This window comes from Leopardus geoffroyi, chromosome A2 (assembly GCF_018350155.1).
Source record: "Leopardus geoffroyi isolate Oge1 chromosome A2, O.geoffroyi_Oge1_pat1.0, whole genome shotgun sequence".
Classification (NCBI taxonomy): Eukaryota; Metazoa; Chordata; class Mammalia; order Carnivora; family Felidae; genus Leopardus; species Leopardus geoffroyi.
The window spans coordinates 154399836-154420312 of NC_059331.1; the positions used below are offsets into that span (position 1 = coordinate 154399836).

Below are 20477 nucleotides of genomic sequence, written 5' to 3' on the forward strand. Positions count from 1 at the left end.
TTCCTTTTGGGGAAGATGAAAGCATTTTGGAATTTGATAATGGTAATAGATGCACAATTCTGTGAATACAGCTTTCCCCTGCTATCTGAACGTAGAGTGTTCCTATGAAACTTTTCCGAAGCTAAAACATCCTAAAGCAAAGAAGCAATTACTGTTAATTAATTATTTTTTTAAGTTTTATTTATTTCAGTAATTTTCACACCCCACGTGGGGCTTGAACTCACGACCCTGAGGTCAAGAGTCGCAGGCATGCTCTTCTGACTGAGCCAGCCAGGCGCCCCCTACTGTTAATTTGTGCAGGAAAACTTTTGAGTGCTCCCAGATCCAAATAATCACCTCTCTGAGGCTTTGCTGATCCCTTAGGACACATCTTGCTAACAGAAGCACAAAATAAATTGAGATAAAGCACAGATGATCACAGACACAATTCGAAGCTCAGGTGGCTTGATGCTGAGATGCCGAGCGTGGTTCCGGGTAAAGGAGCTTGGTGGTGCCACTTTTGCTGCACTAGTGCATGCTGCCCTGCTTGTTGTGGAACAAATGTGGCATGCTCTTTTTTGCTTTTCTTTATAAAAGTGGAAACTCTCTTCAGATTTCTTTTGGTTAGCAAAAACAGGTACCAATGTAGGGTTTTCATAAAAGTGAAGTGGCAAAACATGAACTTTTGAAAAGCAGGGGATACTTGTACTAAAAGTCAGTGAACAGGGGCGCCTGGGTGGCTCAGTCGGTTCAGCCTCCGACTTCTGCTCAGGTCATGATCTCGCAGTTCCTGAGTGGGAGCCCCGTGTCGGGCTCTGTGCTGACAGCTCGGAGCCTGGAGCCTGCTTCAGATTCTGTGTCTCCCTCTCTCTCTGCCCAGCCCCTGCTCATGCTCTGTCTCTCTCTGTCTCAAACATTTTTTAAAAGTATGAATTTAGGAGCATGTGGGTGGCTCAGTCGGTTGAGCATCCAACTCTTGATTTCAGCTCAGGTCATAGGTCATGGGATCGAACCCCATGTTGGGTTCTGTGCTGAAAAGTGGAATCTGTTAAAAATTCTCTCTCTATGCTCCCCTGTGCTGCTTGCTCTCTCTAAAATTAAAAAAAAAAAAATTAAATAATAAATAAAAGGATGAGTTTAATATTTGGATGCTCTTGCAATAAGACTGTGGTAGGGTCCCCTCCCTAAAAAAAAAAAAAAAAGAAAAAGAAAAAACTCAAGGCAAACTGGATATACGCATACGTGACATCCCTCACGACCTTGTAACGTGAAACCACTTAATCAGACTGCATGTTTGTGTGTTACCATATATGGGAAACAAAAAGTAAAAAATATATAAAAAACCAAGCCACGTGGTGTTCGGGGCTCACTTCTTTGGGTATGAACTCAACGAAGTTGTGCCAGCAGGAATAAAGTTGCTTCCTGGAAAGAAAAGCCTGATGTCACGACTCTCTGTGCAAGAATCCTGCTACAAGACAATTACAAAAGTATGCAGACTTCTGTAAAGAAGAGCTGAAAATAATTGGTTCTTTTTTAATGTTTTTATTTGTTTTTGAGACAGAGCGTGAGCAGGGGAGGGGCAGAGAGAGAGGGAGACACAGAATCCGAAGCAGGCTCCAGTCTCTAAGCAGTCAGCACAGAGCCCGACACGGGGCTCAAACTCATGGACTGTGAGATCATGACCTGAGCTGAAGTCAGATGCTTAACCGACTGAGCCACCCAGGCGCCCCTGAAAATGATTGTTTTAAACTCAACCAAAAGTAGAAATATTTCTAATATTTGGAACCAAAAGAATTACAAGTATAGTGGTGGTGAATTTTTGCATTTCTTAAGTCTATGTTCCTGTGTCTGAATATAAGGATACTTGTGTGTACATAAAAGTGTATGTATCCGTGAATTAAGGTATGTGGTCATTTACTTATTCTCCAAGTAACAGGTGGTGGGAGGCGGGGGCTGGAGCATGAGCAGGATGCAAAAGAATCTAGGAAACCATACCTGCCTCTATAATCTTATGGTATACATGAGTCTCTACAGGGCTGGTTATCTACAGTTGTATGTAATGTAATTCAACTATGCCACAACTATCTACACATTTGGGAATACTCCAGATGTTAGTTTCTTAATTGGCTAATTCTCAGTATGAAACTGGGGATGCAAGCCCTCACAGACCCCACAGTTTAGACATACTGCTCTGACCAGAGTCCGTAGTCCTTAGTTACTGTAAAAGAAACCTGTAAAAATGCCTCAGGAAATAATAGAAAGTTGCCGCCCCAAGTCTGTGGGATGCTGTTCTGCCTGAGATAACAAACACTGTGTGTCATGTTCCCAAGGGAATTTTTTTTTTTTTAGTTTAGCGATAGTTACAGAATGTAGAACTTTTGCCTTTGTACTCTAGAGATGACCTCACCAATGCAATCTGCCCGGAGCGGTTTGCAGTTCCAGGCCCCTAAAAGCAGAACGACCAGGCCCCTGAAGCAGAACGACCACCTCACTACCATCGCACCGAAACCAGACGGAGACGCCAGAAGGGATGAGATGATCAAGAAAGGAAATGTCATAGATGACCTAATCCCTAATCAATCAGCATGATCCAAGGCCCTGGGATCCTTACCCTGAATTTTCACCCTTTTAAAACCCTGCTTGTAAAGCACGGTGGAGTTTGGGACTTTTGAGCATTCGCTCCCGCTTCTGGGTGGCGCCACAGCAATAAATAGCCTTTCTTCGACTGCGGAAGCTCCGTGTCGGTTGTTATTGGCTTGCCGCCCATCGAGCGGACGAAATGTCTGGTTTGGTTACAAAGGTTGCACTGGATGTCCTTTAAGATTGCTTCCAGCTCTAAATTCCACAATGCGGGGATTTCATCCGACGCATGCAGCCAGATTAATTCGGGTCAGGAGTAAAGTAGATAAATTAAGTCGTCCAACCAACATACATTTATTACAGTTACGGATTATGTTTATCTATGTAAATAATAAACTATTTTGGTGAACTCCCGCCTGTAAACGCCAACTTCCTCGGTTCAGCGATTTTTTTCGAAGCTTCCCGGAGACCGGAGGCCGCAGATCACGTGCCAGTCAGCGCCGGGGGTTGCTATGGAACCCAACACGGTCCAAATCGGAAGTGGTCCTTGAAAATGACTTTCCCAGGAAACTTATATTGGAAAAAGAATACCATTCTAATCCGCCTGTTCTTAAAATCAAGCCCTAAGTAGAGATACAAACGTTCACTCCCAGCACAGCAAACCCTGCCTCTCCTCCTGAGGGGAGAACTTCTCCCGCAGCGGCAGCAGGGAGCGGAACCAAAAGGCAGAGGGCACCGGTTCCCCTGGGAACTTTTCTGCGCGGCGAACCAGACCCCACCCCCCGCGGGGTTGCCGTGGAGACGGAGCCAGCGGTGTGGATGCAGAGAGGCGCTAAGGCTGGGCCTTTTCTGTCCGTCTGGGGAAGAGGCTCACCGAACCAACTCCCAAGATGGTTAGTGGCTCTGAACAATGAGGGAGGAGAACTTTGAGTGGATCCTAGACCTGGAGATCGGAGGTTCCCAACACACTTCTGGGTTAAGTCTAGGAGCGTCAGCGGAGGATGATCTCCCTGCCCTACCCACGTTCTCACGGGAAACAGGGATGCGACTGTAAACACCTCGATGCTTTCTTCCCTCCCGCTTCTCCACTTCACGTCTAGGCTGCGCGTGGGATGGAAAGCAGACCAAGGGAATGAGATGAGAGAAGCTGCGCCAAAGCATCTCCTACCCCGCTCTAATGAATTGATAAAGAAGATAACATGTAGTAGCTGTTGGGTTCAGCCCAAGTACAGGGTGATGGCCCTTTTAGTAAAATAGTTGTTACAAAGAGTTTGAATGGGCTTCCCTGGGGTTGGTTGTTAAGGACTTGACATGCAAATCCTGGAGCTGTTACTCCGAGTTTAAATCTGACCATCGGAATTGGATCATACAGCTGTCTTTGTTGCTTCTTTCACAGATGCTTTCAAGGGCCAAGCCTGCTGTAGGCGGGGACATACCGCACGCTGACAAGAGAAAGAAGAAAGGTAGGAAGATTCCAAAACTAGAGGAGCTCCTTTCACAAAGAGATTTCACTGGAGCTATTACCCTATTGGAGGTAATGTCCTAAGAAGATTGCTTCTTAGGAGGTGAATACCAGAATATGGATGAATGCTTGGGTGAACGCTGGTTTCGTTCCAACGTTGTGCTGTTGGAACAGGTGGATGCTTTGAGGGGTGGGGGGCTTCCTATAAATCGAGTCTGGCACAGGTTCCAGATTCCGTGTTAACGATAAACCTGATTAAAGATGAACTAACAAGATCGGCTTACTTCTTGAGGGACGCTTTTAATTATGTCTAGTCCCACTGATGGTGAATTCAGCTAAAACTCTGGAGGGACATTGGATACAGCATCAGTTCACACATTGTTTATCCCAACGCCTGACCAATTTATGATTTATTCCTCTTATATCTTATAAAATTTGAATCATTTGAATAATACTACAGTGCTTCATGCTTGTTGCCTAGAATACCATATCTTCAGAAAATATTTCAAATCTTTATGGCAGTACTTCTCAACTTCTAATACGCATCAGAATCACTTAGGGTACTTATTGAAACACACATTCCTCGACTCCTGCCTTAGGGGTTATGATTCTTTCTTTCTTTTTTTTTTTTTTTTAATGTTTATTTACTTATTTTTGAGAGAGAGCAGAGGAGGAGCAGAGAGAGGGGACGGGGGAGAGAGAGAATCCCATGCAGGCTCCATGCTCCGCACAGAGCCCATCGTGGGGCTCCATCTTATGAACTGTGAGGTCATGAGCTGAATCAAGAGTCGGATGCTTAACCGAATAAGCCACCCAGGCACCCCAGGGATTCTGATTCTTTACAATATGGTGCTGTTCAGGAACCTGCATTTTTGTCACGTAGCCCAAGTGCTTCTGACATAGATGATCCAAGGACACTACACCTTGAGAAACTGCTTTGTGGGAATCACATGTTATAGGAGAATGAAGGAGCACACCAAACAGTGAAGAGTTGAAGAGTTTTGACGGCATAGCCCAGTTGTGTTTTGCCAGTCATTTCTCCAAATTACTACTCCAGCTATCTTACTTATAATCTATCAACAATGATTGTTTTAGTGAGCTTTATGTATTTCTCAGTCTTCCACGTGTGCTTCTATGTTTCTTGCTAGCTCTGATGTTGAGTATCTTGTTTGACTTTTTTGGTGTCAGCTTTCTCATCGTTAAAGTGGGGAAGTTGACTTGGAAGGACCTTCTAGTTCTGTAAGTCAGTGGACTAAGTGGTAGGTATATGTCTAATTTTTGTCAGTCTCTATTTCTCTTCTCTCTTTTTAGACAACAACCACATTTCCCGTACTGTGTAATCTTGCACCACTTTCAGGTTGTCAGGGAGACTCTGCTCTGTGCTTACATTGTTACGTGGCCTGTCAAGTGCCATGAGGTATGGGAATGGGAACTGCCATGGTTTGGGGTGAGGAAGTCTCATGAGCTTCCCTTTGGCTCCCGGTAATTCCTGGGACAAATTCAGGAAGACTTCAAATAAGAATGTCTTCAGACTTAAGGCACTGTACTCAAATCCACAGCATTTTGCGAAAAGAAGATTTCTTTTTTTTTTTTTTTTTTTTTTTAACATTTATTTATTTTTTGAGAGACAGAAAGAGCCAGAGTGTGAGCAGGGGAGGGGCAGAGAGAGAAGGAGACACAGAATCCGAAGCAGGCTCCAGGCTCTGAGCTGTCAGCACAGAGCCCGACGCGGGGCTCGAACTCACGGACCGTGAGATCATGACCTGAGCTAAAGTCGGACGCTTAACCGACTCAGCCACCCAGGCGCCCCATGAAGATTTCTAATGTATAGAATTAATTATAGGAGTAAGTTCTTACCCAGACCAGAAAGTATCATTGGATGTCTTCATCTTGTCACAGTCAAGGCACCCAATATTCTGTAGCAATGATCTACAGATATGTGTCGGCTCCCTATTTAGTTTTTTTTTATCCATGTTTTTGGTTTATCAGCCTGTAGAATGGAAAACTCTCACCTAACCATGGGAGTTCAGATCCTCCTTCAAAAGCCTCATTCATTTCCTCGAAAATAGGACTTTTGTTGCCTGGGGAATTCACATATATTTTCTCCCAATGGACAAAAATGAGGCCAGGCTTCTGAATATCCTTAATTCTCACAGGTCATGGTAAACCTGTTCAAGGGTTACAGAACGATTTACTGATTTGTTCTCAGCAGAAGGTCATAACCTATCAAAGATATATGTGTGCACTAATGGGATAGGCTTGAAGTGTGAGTTTGAATGCGTAGAGCATGGAGGGTGAGAACACAGGCGTTGGAGTCAGTGGGTTGTGACAGTCCCTGCTACTACCTTCTCTGGCTCTGGTAGCCTTGAGTTCATTGCTTAATCTCTGACTTTCAGTTATTTGGTGTTAGATACTTCACGCAATTCTTGTGTTCCTTAATATGTCCCAGACATATTGGGATTCTGCTTGGGATTCTCTGTCTCCCTCTCTCTCTGCCCTTCCCTTGCATGTGCTCTCTCTCTCTTGCTCCCAAAAATAAATAAATAAATAAACAAACAAACAAGCAAACATTTTTAAAAAAAGAAAAAGAAAAATGAACGTGAAATATTTGAAATTATGCATTTCTTCCAACTGGAAATATTAAGTGAACGAGAAATTTTCATCTTGTGAATATCTAAGAAATAATCTATCTGTGTTATAGTTTTCTTGGGTAATATAGAAGTCAAACATTAAAATTCTTTTAATTCCTAACCTTGAAAAGAATTGGGAAGATCATGTGGCTATATATGTTGTTTCAGTATAGCCTGTTTCAGTTGCTATGTAACAATAATTGTTCCAGCCTTTTGATGATGCCTCACGAAATAAATAAAATTTAGATTCTGATAGTTATTGCAGCATTTAAGAAATATACAGATACATTCTCTGTGACAATTAGAAGGTAATTATGCTGAGTTCCTCAGGTATATAGACTTAATTAAATGTTATTGTCTTGCTTCTGTTACTTTCAATTTCCTATTGTTCATCCGTAGCTTAACATAGCAGTTTTTTTAAACAGAGGGTTTATTCAAAGCTTTTCATGTTTCTTGTTTGTTTGTTCTGTTTTTCTGGGCTTTTTTTAATGAAATTTTAACCTGAAGTTCAAACGGCATGTTGGGGAACAAGAAGAGGACACTAATTTGTGGATTGGATACTGTGCTTTTCACCTGGGTGACTACAAGAGAGCTTTGGAGGTTAGTAAAAAAAAAAAAAAAAAAGGTATGGAGCACCTGGGTGGCTCAGTCAGTTGGGCATTGACTCCTGATTTCAGCTCAGGTCATGATCTCACGGTTGGTGAGTTCAAGCCCCATATCAGGCTCTGCACTGTCAGTGCAGATTCTCTCTCTCTCCCTCTCTCTGCCCCTCCCTTGCTCATGCTCTCTCTCTCTCTCTCTCTCTCAAAATAAATAAATAAAACTTAAAACAATTTTTAAAAATTGTAACAGAAGGGTTTTGAAAAAGTTATTAAGGTCTGTATTATAATAATTCACACTCTTGGGGCGCCTGGGTGGCGCAGTCGGTTGGGCGTCCGACTTCAGCCAGGTCACGATCTCGCGGTCCGTGAGTTCGAGCCCCGCGTCGGGCTCTGGGCTGATGGCTCAGAGCCTGGAGCCTGTTTCCGATTCTGTGTCTCCCTCTCTCTCTGTCATGCTCTGTCTCTCTCTGTCCCAAAAATAAATAAACGTTGAAAAAAAAAAAAAATTTTTTTAAAAAAAATAATTCACACTCTTAGTAAAATCCAAACAATACAGAAGGGAACAAAACAAAAAGAAAAAAGTCATCCTATCTCCCTTCCCAATTCTATTTCTTTGTTAACAGAGGCAACGATTGGCTCTTGTTTGATGTATTCCTTCATAAATCTTTTATATGTGTTCAAGTGTATATACTTATATACATATATATATACACATATATATATATCTTGTTTACTCTTTGCTTTTGCATATATACTAGTGAGATTCTTCAAATCTCAGTATTTCTTTTTTTTTTTTTTAATTTTTTTTTTTTTTCAACGTTTATTTATTTTGGGGACAGAGAGAGACAGAGCATGAACGGGGGAGGGGCAGAGAGAGAGGGAGACACAGAATTGGAAACAGGCTCCAGGCTCTGAGCCATCAGCCCAGAGCCGCACGCGGGGCTCGAACTCACGGACCGCGAGATCGTGACCTGGCTGAAGTCGGACGCTTAACCGACTGCGCCACCCAGGCGCCCCTAATCTCAGTATTTCTTAAGGAAAGCTTCAGGAGAAGAAAAAACCCTTTGGATAAAATTTCCATGATGCCTTTCTCAAAAGTTCATTTTTATTTTTCTTGGTTCATTTTAGATAGGAAAGATTATATTATCTTTATATTTCTGCAGGTGCAGTTTTGAAAGTTGCTTTTCTTTGTCATTGTAAACAGTACCTATGTAAATTTTTTTTTTTAACGTTTATTTATTTTTGAGACAGAGAGAGACAGAGCATGAATGGGGGAGGGTCAGAGAGAGGGAGACACAGAATCCGAAACAGGCTCCAGGCTCTGAGCTGTCAGCACAGAGCCTGACATGGGGCTTGAACTCACGGACCGCGAGATCATGACCTGAGCCGAAGTCGGCCGTTTAACCGACTGAGCCACCCAGGCGCCCCTAAACAGTACCTATCTAATGAGCAATCTATAGGATTATGAATCTAGATAAAATTTTAGATGCCATTAGTCAAACAGTTTTTAAATCATAAATGAAATTGTTTAAATACTTACCACATATTCTTACCCCCAAAATGTAATCTAAGGTTATTTTAAAACCTGCATAACCAGAATGAAAGTGTCCAAGGTCAGGTAATGAGGTAAGATGATGAACAAAAACAACAGGGGCGCCTGGGTGGCTCATTCAGTTGAGCAGAGGACTCGATTTTGGCTCGGGTTATGATGTCACGGTTCATGAGTTCAAGCCCCACATCAGGCTCTGCATTGACAGCACGGAGCCTGCTTGGTATTCTGCTTCCCTCTCTCTCTGTCCCTCCCCTGCTCGCACATGCTCTCTCTCTCAAAATAAATAAATAAACTTTAAAACAACAAAAACTGGGGTGCCTGGGTGGCTCCGTTGGTTAAGTGTCTTACTTAGGCTCAGGTCATGATCTCACAGTTTGTGAATTTGAGCCTCATATCAGGCCCAGTGCTGACACAGCTCAGAGCCTGAAGCCTGCTTCAGATTCTGTGTCTCCCTCTCTCTCTGCCCCTCCTCCACTCGCAATCTGTCTGTCTCTCTCAAAAATAAACATTAAAAACAGCAACAACAACAAAATCAATTAGGGCAAAGGGAAGAAGTGTAAAAGACAATAGAGGCTGATGGTATTTTTGAAAGGTATAGGGAAAAGAGAGTAGCCCATATGTAGTAAGAAAAAGAAATAAAGGAATCTGGTAAAGACTGGTAAATAGGGTATATGGAAAATGTGGTTGACAACGTAAATCTCAGAAGGTGTACTTGGCAGGAAAAAAATACCTTTTTCAAATATAAAGCCAGGAGGCACCTGGGTGCCTCAGTCGATTTCAGCTCAAGTCATGATGTCAGGCTTGTGAGATCAAGCCCTGTGTCAGGCTCTGCCCTGAGCTGACAGCTCAGAGCCTGCTTTAGATTCTCTCTCTCTCTCTCTCTCTCTCTGTTCCTCCCCTGTTTGAGCTTGCATGTGTGCATGCTCTCTCTCTCTCTCTCTCAAAATCAATATATAAGTGTCAAAAAAATAAAGTAAAATGTAAAGCCAAATGGGGCCACCTGGCTGGCTCAGTCAGTAAAGCATAGGACTCTTGGATCTCAGGGTTGTGAGTTCGAGCCCCGTGTTGGGCGGGGAGTCTACTTAAAAATATAATAATAAAATAAACTGTTAAAAGAAATAGAATGTAAAGCCAAATAAACTAACCCAGAAAACAATTAGAACAAAAACAATATTTATAGTATATTATCAGATTTTAAGTTAACCAAACCTATATATTTCTTATAAGGTAGCTTTTATGTTTAAAGTTTATTTATTTATTTTGAGAGAGAGAGAGGGAGGAGTGGAGCGAGAGGGGGAAACAGAGAATCCCAAGCAGGCCCCACCCTCTCAGCGCAGAGCCCAACTCAGGGCTCGAACTCACGAACCATGGGCTCATGTCCTGAGCTGAAATCAAGAGTTGGACCCTTAACCAACTGAGCCACCCATGTACCCATTTTTTTTTAAGTTAGCAAAAATAAAACATTTTAGTTACTTTAAATTTTGCGGTTTGTTAGCTCATGGATCAGCGTGAAAAGGGGGGAAAAACCAGTTTAAGATTGTGTGCACAACAGCCCACGTGGGTAGGATTGAGCTATAGCTTCAGTATGTAACCTTGAAGGTACAGAACAGTTGAGGAGCAGCATATAGGATTCCCTAAATGTGAAGTTGCCCAGTCTCAGTAAGAAATCCTATTTCATTATAGAAGAATGGCTCATCGATTGCTTTACGGCTGAAATGAGATCCCTGCTTAATGTGTATTTCAGGAATATGAAAGTGCAACAAAAGAGGAAAACTGCAATCCTGAAGTCTGGGTGAACCTAGCCTGTACCTACTTTTTTCTTGGAATGTATAAACAAGCTGAAGCAGCTGGATTTAAAGGTAAATTGGCCCCTTTTAATATCTAGTATTCATCACTAGTGGAAAGAGTTATTTTGGAGATTTTAAAACTTATTTAATTCCTTTTTCTTTTTTTTTTTTTTAAGTGTATTTATTTTGAGAGAGGGAGCATGTGCTTGTGAGCGGGGGAGGGGTAGAGAGAGAGGGAAAGAGAGAATCCCAAGCAGGCTCCGCACTATCAGCGCAGAGGCAAACACGGGGCTCAAACTCATGAACCGTGAGACCATGACCTGAGCAGAAATCAAGAGTCAGACGCTTAATGGATTGGGCCACCCACGAGCCCCAATTCATTTTTTACTGAGGAAAAACCAAGTACCATGATAAAACTAAAAACTAACTAACTAAAATCAAAAAATAAATAATAATTAAGAAAAAGAAAACTAAAAAATAGCTTTATTCTTCAAAGAATATTGAACCTTAGCAATTTTAAAGAGAGAGTTAATCTCTGTGGTGCTTCCTCTCCCCCACCTCCCCAGAGGCTGAAAAAAGGATGAGGGAAGCAAAAGAGCAAGTTATCTTTCTTAAGCCCCACTATGGTAGGATGTTCATGTTGTTGTAGGAATTGGTGTAGTTGTTTAAGCCCTTATGGATGTGGATTTTGTAGCTATTTTCCCTGTTTCTCAATGAGAAGCCAAGTAATTTCCGCTTAAAGAATCCAGACTTATTTTCGTTTGCTTGACCTGTCCTGACAGCCGTCTAAGAAGAACTGGACATCAACTTGCAAATAAGAATTGGGCAAAGAGAACCAGGGGTGGAAAGATGAAGAATAATGACAGTATGAATCAAATTAAATTCAGTGTTTTCTTATTTTATGTTTGAGAAAGAGAGCGTGAGCGGGGAAGGGGCAGAGAGCGGGGAGGACAGAGGATCTGAAGCAGGCTCTGGGCTGAGAGCAGAGAGAGCCTGATGTGGGGCTCGAACTCACAAACCGTGAGATCATGACCTGAGCGGAAGTCGGATGCTCAACCGACTGGCCACCCAGGTGCCCTGAATCAAATTAAATTCAAGGAAATGTAGAGAAAGGGGGGAAAGGAACATTTGTTATGAAATTTGTTAGGGAAGAATAACAAATTCCCAGGGTAGAATTCTTAGAGAATTAACTGATATATACATATTTAGGAGCAATTCCAGCTCAAATTCATGGACACTGTGGAACTCGAAGCCTTTCTTGATTTGTACCCAAACTGTTTCCCATGTACTAATGTAGTTTTTCTTAATTTTCTTATAGGGCCTTTAAGTCACTTATTTTATCTCATGTTTCTAGATTTTATCTGTGAGAACAGTATTAGACACATAGAAAGTGATCAAGGTAGCTATCCTTCTTTCTGTATAAAATTTTTTTTTTAACGTTTATTTATTTTGAGACAGAGAGAGACAGAGCATGAACAGGGGAGGGGCATAGAGAGAGGGAGACACAGAATCTGAAACAGGCTCCGGGCTCTGAGCTGTCAGCACAGAGCCCGACGCGGGGCTCGAACTCACGGACCGTGAGATCATGACCTGAGCCGAAGTCGGACACTTAACCGACCGAGCCACCCAGGCGCCCCTAAATTTTTTTTTAATACATTGAAGTATCATTTTTTTTCCTGTAAAGAGATACGGGGTTAGGTATCTAGGATTAGGAAAATTCTCCAACAGTGCAGAGGAGGTTTGGAACTCGAAAGGTGTTAACGTTTTCTCTTGGTTGGCTGTTTCAGGGTGGCAGATTATCATGCTAGATCTATGGAGTAGAGATCGGGCTAGTATTTAAGAAACTGTGGCTGTATAATTGTGGGAAAAGATTTCAGAAGGACTTGACAACGAATACCGGGAAGCACAACTGAATGAGAGTGGATTCCTACATGACATGAGATAAACATAGCTGTTTGTTTCCAGTGTTTGATCAGTGTGTGGACAGCACGGCAGTGGCTGCTACCAGAATTGTGTGTGCTGTGCTGTGGGTCACCATCATAGAATCCAGTAGAACAAGTGCTGGGGAATAATAGAACCTTACAATGTTGTTTTCCTGGTTCTTGATGCCGTTCCTGCTACTGTAAGTAGAGAACAGGCTAAGATAATATATATCATAGTAGAGACATATCATGATCACGTGTGTAGGATTTGGGAAGTTTTATCTTTGTCTCAGGGTTTGTTTTTTTGTTTTAATTTTTTAATGTTTATTTTTGAGGCAGAGAGACAGAGTGTGAGCAGGGAAGGGGCAGAGAGAGAGGGAGACACAGAATCTGATGCAGGTTCCAGGCTCCGAGTTGTCAGCACAGAGCCCGCTGTGAGGCTCGAACTGTGAGATCATGACCTGAGCTGAAGTTGGACACTTAGCCGACTGAGCCACCCAGGCGCCCCTGTCTCATGTTATTCTTGCAGGGGACTAAGTGCCATTGACAATTAATAAGTAGCTTGAACTTTTTTTTCTAGCTCCAAAAAGCCGACTTCAAAATCGCCTCCTCTTCCACTTGGCTCATAAGGTATTTATGTTCTTGTTTCACACTTTTTGTTTTTAAAATATTTTTTCTTTCTTATTAAAAACAATGGTGAAAGATAATTTAAAAAAATTTTTTAAGTTTTATTTATTTTGAGAGAGAGAGAGAGAGCATGCAAGCGTGTGCAAGTGGAGAGTGGCAGAGAGAGAGAGGGAGAATCCCAAGCAGGCTCTGCACTGTCAGCACGAAGCCGGATGCAGGGCTCAAAATTACAAACCTTGAGACCATGACCTGAGCCAAAGTCCTCTGACTGAGCCATCCAGGTGCCCCTGGTGAAAGATAATTAACTAGAAATGCTTGTTAATGAATTTGTAGAACAAATAGAATATAGGTGTTAATTTTATAAGGTTTTCTTCCCCTTAATGTTCTTTACCCTACTAATTTATTAAGAGATGTTAGATCTTAGTTCTTCTTAAGTAGCAGTCATTTAAGATTAGTTTCTTTCCACTGTCTCCTATTGACTCTTGGAAGCACACTCAAAGACACCTAGTCTTAATTTCTAGAAATACATACACACTTTTCAAAATTGCCTTATAACAATAATTTTGGTCATCATCATAAAATTTTTTTTTCAAATAATTTTCCATATTAAAGAAGTTACACATTAATTCCATTAGATAAAATGTAAGTAAACAAAAATTGAAAAAGGAAATAACATCTACCATATTTTTTTTTAATTTTTTTTTCAACGTTTATTTATTTTTGGGACAGAGAGAGACAGAGCATGAACGGGGGAGGGGCAGAGAGAGAGGGAGACACAGAATCGGTAACAGGCTCCAGGCTCTGAGCCATCAGCCCAGAGCCTGACGCAGGGCTCGAACTCACGGACCGCGAGATCGTGACCTGGCTGAAGTCGGACGCTTAACTGACTGCGCCACCCAGGCGCCCCAACATCTACCATATTTAAAGCTAACTACATTTCAATCTTTTGGTATATTATATCTCCTTTTGTATGCATATTTATATATGCATTTCTTTGTTTTGCAAGAGTGAGACTCATGTTGAATATATATTTTTATATTCTGCTTTTGTTTCTACCTATCTTTATACTATGAGCATATCCTTGAGGCACAAATAGTCTTTAAGACTGACTTTTTAAAATGTTTTTTATAAAAAACATTTCATTGTATCATGTATCATAATTTTTTTAACAATTCGTAGTTATTTGACTTTTAGATCATATTTAGGTATTTATTTATTTAAAAATTTTTAATACATTCCATACCCCATGATCCTCACAAGTGAACTCCTTAATCCCCATCACCTATTTAACCTATTCCCCCATCCACCTCCCATCTGGTAACCATCATTAAGGATCTGTTTCTATGTTTGCCCCTCTCTGTCTTTTCTATGCTCGTTTGTTTTGTTTCTGAAGTTCCACATATAAGTGAAATCATATGGTATTTGTCTTTCTTTGACTGACTTATTTTGCTCAGGATAATATTCTCTAGCTCCATCCACATCATTGCAAATGGCAAGATTCCATTCTTTTTTGTGGCTAAATAATATTCCATTGTAAATATATACCGTATCTTCTTTATCCATTCATTAGTCAGTGGGCATTTGAGTTCTTTCCATAATTTGGCCGTTGTTGATAGTGCTGCTATACACATCAAGGTGTATCCCTTTGAATTAGTATTTTTGTATTCTTTGGGTAAATACCTGGTAGTGCAATTGTTGGATCGTAGGGTAGTTCTATTTTTAACTTTTTGAGGAATTTCCATACTGTATTCAAAGTGGCTGCACCAGTTTGCATTCCCAAGAACAATGTAAGAGGGTCCCCCTTTGTTAATATGCTCACCGGCACCTGTTGTTTCTTGTGTTGTTAATTGTGAGAACAGCATACCCTGATACCAAAGCCAGATAAAGATTCCACTACAAAAGGCAACCACAGGCCAATATCCCTGATGAACATGGATATAAGATTTCTGAATAAAATACTAGCAAACAGGGGCACGTGGGTGGCTTAGTCCATTAAGTGTCTGACTTCGACTCGAGTCTTGATCTCGTGGCTCGTGAGTTCGAGTTCCATGTCGGGCTCTGTGCTGACAGCTCAGAGCCTAGAACCTGCTTCAGATTCTGTGTCCTCCTTTCTCTGTCCATCCCCCATTCATGCTCTGTCTCTCTGTCTCTCAAAAATAAATAAACATTAAAAAATTAAAAAAAAATACTAGCAAACCTAATCCAACAGTACATTTAAAGAATCACTCACCACAATCAAATGGGATTTATTCCTGGTCTGCAAGTGTGGTTCGGTAGTTGCAAATCAACCAATGTGATACGCCACATTAATGAAACAAAGGATAAGAGCCTTTTGATCATTTCAATAGATGCAGTAGAAGCATTTGATAAAGTTCATCATCCGTTCATGATAAAAACCCTCAACAAAGTAGGGTTAGAAGGAACATATCACAACATAGTAAAGGCCATGTATGAGAAATCCACAGCTAATGTCATTCTCAACAGGGAAAAACAGAGCTTTTCTTCTAAGGTCAGGAATAAGACAGGGATGTCCACTATTACCACTGTTATTTAACATAGTACTGGAAGTCCTAGCCTCAGCAATTAGACAACAAAAAGCAATAAAAGGCATTCATATTGGCAAAAAAGTAAAACTTTCACTATTTGCAGATGACATGATATTCTATATAGAAAACTTGGTTAAAAAAAAAAAAAACCTAAAAGATTCTACCCAAAAATTGCTAGAACTGATACATGAATTCAGTTAAGTCACAGGAAACAAAAATCAATGTATAGAAATCTGTTGCATTTCTGTACACCAAAAATGAAGCAACACAAAGAGAAATCAAGGAATCAGTCCCATTTAGATTGTTTTATTTATTTTTTTTTTCCGTTTAGATTGTTTTAATTTTAATTACAAAAATGTTATTCTGAACATCCTAGAAATGGGCTTACTGAGTTAATTGAATTTGAACAACTTTAAAGATTTTCATTGATATTGCTAAATTATTTTACAGAAAGTTTATCACATCACCCATGAGCAATATATGAAAATACTTGGTGCATTTAAAAACATCACACTGTAATTATCTCTCTGTTTAGTTCTTTCAGTTTTTGCTTTACATGTTTTCCAGACTGTATCATTAAGTGCATACAAATTTAGAATTCTTGTATCCATCTAGTGGATTAAAACATCATTATGAAATGCCTCTCTTTTTCTCTAGAAATTCCTCTTCACATAAAGTCTACTTTGTCATATTTGTATATCTACACTGGCTCTTTTTTGTATAATATTTGTCTATTATGTCTCTTGACATACTTTTAAACTTTCTATCTTACTGTGTCTTTATATTTAAAAAATTTTTTTAATGTTTATTTATTTTTGATAAAGAGAGAGACAGAGTGCAAGTAGGGGAGGGGCAGAGAAAGGGGGAGACACAGAATTTGAGGCAGGTTCCAGGCTCTGAGCTGTCAGCACAGAGCCTGATGAGGGGCTCGAACCCACAAACCAAGAGATCATGACCTAAGCCGAAATTGTATGCTTAACTGACTGAGCCTGACTGACTCAGGCTCCCCATGTGTCTTTATATTTTAAAATGTCTCTCTTATAAACAGCAAATGAAAGCAATAAAAAGACATAGGAAAAAAGAAAAGGGAGAAAGAAATAGGAAGAAGGAAGAGGGTGGTTATTAGCTGTGACTTAAAGGTTTTCCATTGTCAAGGCTATGCCTCCAGAGGCCGTTTTCATTCTTTCTCTGAAGGAGACAGAAGAGAAGATAAGGAACTGAAGAGAAATAGGGAGAACAGAGAGACAAGGTGGTTGAAGGAGGAGTTAAAATCTCTGTACCATAGGTATTGATTAACTGTTCTCTAATATGAATCTTTTCATGTGTTTTTTCCTCTGACAATTTTAGTTTAATGATGAGAAGAAGTTGATGAACTTTCATCAGAATCTTCAGGATATCACAGAAGATCAACTCAGTTTGGCCTCAATCCACTATATGCGATCTCACTACCAAGAAGCTATTGATATTTATAAGCGAATACTGCTAGATAACAGGTCTGTGCCCTTTTATGTCTACTCAGAATCTCATTTTGTTCTTTTTTTTCCTGGAAACAGTTTGGCTGAGGACCTAGTATGGTTTCGATCTATTATCACCATGGGTTCAAATGTGTTTGGCTAATAATCTGGCCACATTAAGAACTCCTTATTCTCCAGATCAGGATTTCTCCACCTTCATTTCGTTATCACCCTTCCAGAGAGCCTTTTTGGACTTCTTTTCCCCAGCCACCTTCTCATGAAATATTAAAACCACAGATATACTGTGTGTCCTTTTACATCTCAAACGTATATCTATGCTTTATACTTAAATGAGTACGATTTTCCATTTCTTCAGAAGAATTCTTAACTCCTGTTGAAAATGCATGGTCTAAATGTGTCATTTCAGCATCGTATCACATCGTAGGTAACGTTTTGAAAAAATTAGAAATAAACCATTCCCGAGAATTAACATTCCAACTTTTATCACTGACCATGTGGTCTTTCTCTCACTTTCCCAAATGTCTCACCCACCTGCCTTCTCTCCTTTTGTTTTACCTGCACCCCAGCCATTTCCCCCTCACTCATCGAGTCTGCTTCTTGTGTGTCAATCCCCTGTACCGCATGTGCTCATTTACAGTTTTTGCCCAGTACGTTAGTTTCATTTTTTTTAACCTGAACGAGTAGGAGTTGAATGTTTCCCTTTCTCCTTTCGTTGTCATCTTTCATTCTACTTAAAACGCCCAAATATTACAGTACAAAAGAAAAATATCACACTGATGTTATCTTGGTTTCTTTCTTCAAAAGGCAAATTCATGTTTTCTCCGCCTGGCTGTCCATTTTTAACCATTAAAAAAGTCTTTGTCGTTTGACAACATTTCTCTGAAGTAGACTTCAACTGTTAACCCTTAATCCTTTCACCTAATAGGGAATACCTTGCCCTCAATGTGTATGTGGCCCTGTGTTACTACAAGCTGGATTACTATGATGTGTCTCAGGAAGTTCTGGCAGTTTACCTTCAGCAAATCCCTGAAAGCACCATCGCACTCAATCTTAAGGCCTGTAATCATTTTCGCCTTTACAACGGCAAAGCAGCTGAGGTAGTGATGGAAATTTGTTTTTAATTTACTTAATTCCAGTTTGACTAGCCCTATACTTTCTGGGTCAGTCATAAAAATCTATTATAATCTGTTAACTCTTGATTAATATCCCTTTGTCATTGCCAGGGTGATTCTATAAGAACCAATTATATAAGTATTTATATTGATTAGGTATTCTAAAAAAATGTTGACTTCTGAATTCTGAATGTCTACTATATTGCAGATGATCTTTACCTAGATGCTTTACATTAACTTAAATATGTGAACACCAAACACTTCTGCTTCTTCCTCTAAAATAGGTCTGTGGCTGTGTGGTTCATTATCACCAGCATGTAAATCACATCACAAACCTAGGATTTCCATCAGTCTTTTTCTTCCTCCCCCATCTAATTGTCTACCACTCCCTATCAGTTCTGCATCCTGGATATCTCTTTGATCTATCTCTTCTCCTCTGCCACTGCTCTAGTCTGGGCACTCGTCATCTCTCTTACCATCTTTCAATAATTTCCCTGCCTCTAGCCTTGTCCTCTCCAGTTTAGCCACCGACATTGTTCCACACACCACACTCTGCTGCTCTCAGAGCTTTGCATATAACATTCTCATTTCTCGGAATGCCTTATTCTACTTGGTACAATTCAGCATCTCTTTTAGGGTCATCCCAAGAGGCAATACTGGTAAGCATTTTATAAATACTTAGAAATTGTGGGCACCTGGCTGGCTCAGTCGGTAAAGAATGTGACTCTTAATCTCCGGGTCATGAGTTCAAGCCCCACGTTGGGAATGAAGCCTACTTAAAAAAAAAAACAAAAAAACAAAACATTAGGGGCTCCTGGGTGGCTCAGTCGGTTGAGCCTCAAACTCTTAATTTTGGCTTAGGTAATGATCTCACGGTTTCATGAGTTCGAGCACTGCATGGCCTCTCTACTGACAGCGCAGAGCCTGCTTGGGATTCTCCCTCTTTCTTTGCCCCTCTGCCACTCGCACTCTCTTTGCCTCTCTCAAAATAGGTAAATTAATTAAAAAAATTTTTTTAATAAGAAAAATAAATTTAGAAATTGAGTTACTTAAAGGCACTATGCAAAATGCTTGGTATATATTATTTATTTTCCCTTATCCTGTGGATAAAATCTGTTATAGCATCTTTTTTTTTTTTCAAATTTTTTAATGTTTACTTATTTTTGAGAGAGAGACAGACAGAGGGTAAGCTGGGAGGGGCAGAGAGAGAGAGAGAGAGGGAGACACTCTGAAGCAGGCTTCAGGCTCCGAGATGTCAGCACAGAGCCTGATGCAGGGCTCAAACCCATGAGGTGTGAGATCATGACCTGAGCTGAAGTCAGATGCTCAACTGACTGAGCCACCCAGGTGCCCCTGTTATAGCTGTCTTTGTAAAGGAAACTGAGAGTACATAGGAGGCCATACATGGGACTCCCTTTTGTTTAACACTCTACACACACACACACACACACACACACACACACACTCATGCATGCACACATATAGAGAGGGAGAGGGTATATTCTATACTATATCTATTAACAGATATTTATTTATTTACATAATATATAAGGGTTTTTTTTAAGATTTTATTTTTATTAAAGTAATCTCTACATACAACATGGGGCCCGAACTTAAAACCCTGAGATCAAGAGTCACACATCCCACAGCCAGTCACGTGCCCCTATACAGGTTATTTTTAGGTTAACTGTATGACGGAGGCCATGCTTGGAAATTACTTCCTCAACCACTATTTTAGTTGATGTCAGAAGCCACCAAATTTCAAATGTAAAATTTGTGCATGTGTCAAAATTACAAAATCCCACCCTTGCCCAAAAAACTGTTCCAGCTGGCATTGTGCCACTGGGGGAGGAGGGAAAGGAACTGAAACCAGCGAACTGACTGTATCGAAGCAAAATTCAGTGAAACTGCAACGGGGAGGAACATTATTGACACGCTTTAGCTGACAGCAGATTCGACCCCTGGGTGAAACAGTGTTTCGTAAACGTGGGGGAGGGGAGGAGTACTATTTGTGGCTTATGTTGGTGAAGGGTGGTCTGTTGTGGCAACACAGATGCCCGCCACTTCATCTGCTTAGTTTGCCACTGAACAGTCCATTTGTATGTCATGTAAAATACGTTCTTGGGTATGCTCATTTCAACCAAATAGTCCATGCAGTCTGCCTAATTGGCTGGTTTCCAGCATTAGCAGTTTAATAGTCAAC

The 20477-nt window shown here is 40.7% G+C and overlaps 1 protein-coding gene across 5 annotated transcripts in view; it reads left to right on the top strand.

Annotated features, from left to right (window-relative positions):
• The first annotated feature begins 2162 nt into the window (after positions 1-2162).
• TTC26 (tetratricopeptide repeat domain 26) overlaps positions 2163-20477 on the top strand; it is a 48748-nt gene continuing 30433 nt past the window's right edge. The window contains exons 1-7 of one of the 5 annotated variants that reach the window (XR_006716575.1): positions 2163-3452; positions 3956-4093; positions 7159-7251; positions 10550-10664; positions 13095-13144; positions 17035-17180; positions 18088-18259. Coding sequence is in view for 4 of the 5 variants with exons in the window: in XM_045495824.1 (XP_045351780.1) it covers positions 3450-3452; positions 3956-4093; positions 7159-7251; positions 10550-10664; positions 13095-13144; positions 17035-17180; positions 18088-18259 (717 nt within the window). In the remaining variant the exon portion in view is untranslated. Of the gene's footprint in view, positions 3453-3955; positions 4125-7158; positions 7252-10549; positions 10665-13094; positions 13145-17034; positions 17181-18087; positions 18260-20477 lie in introns of those variants that run through there. The other 4 variants (XM_045495824.1, XM_045495825.1, XM_045495826.1 and 1 more) reach the window with 4 other exon arrangements.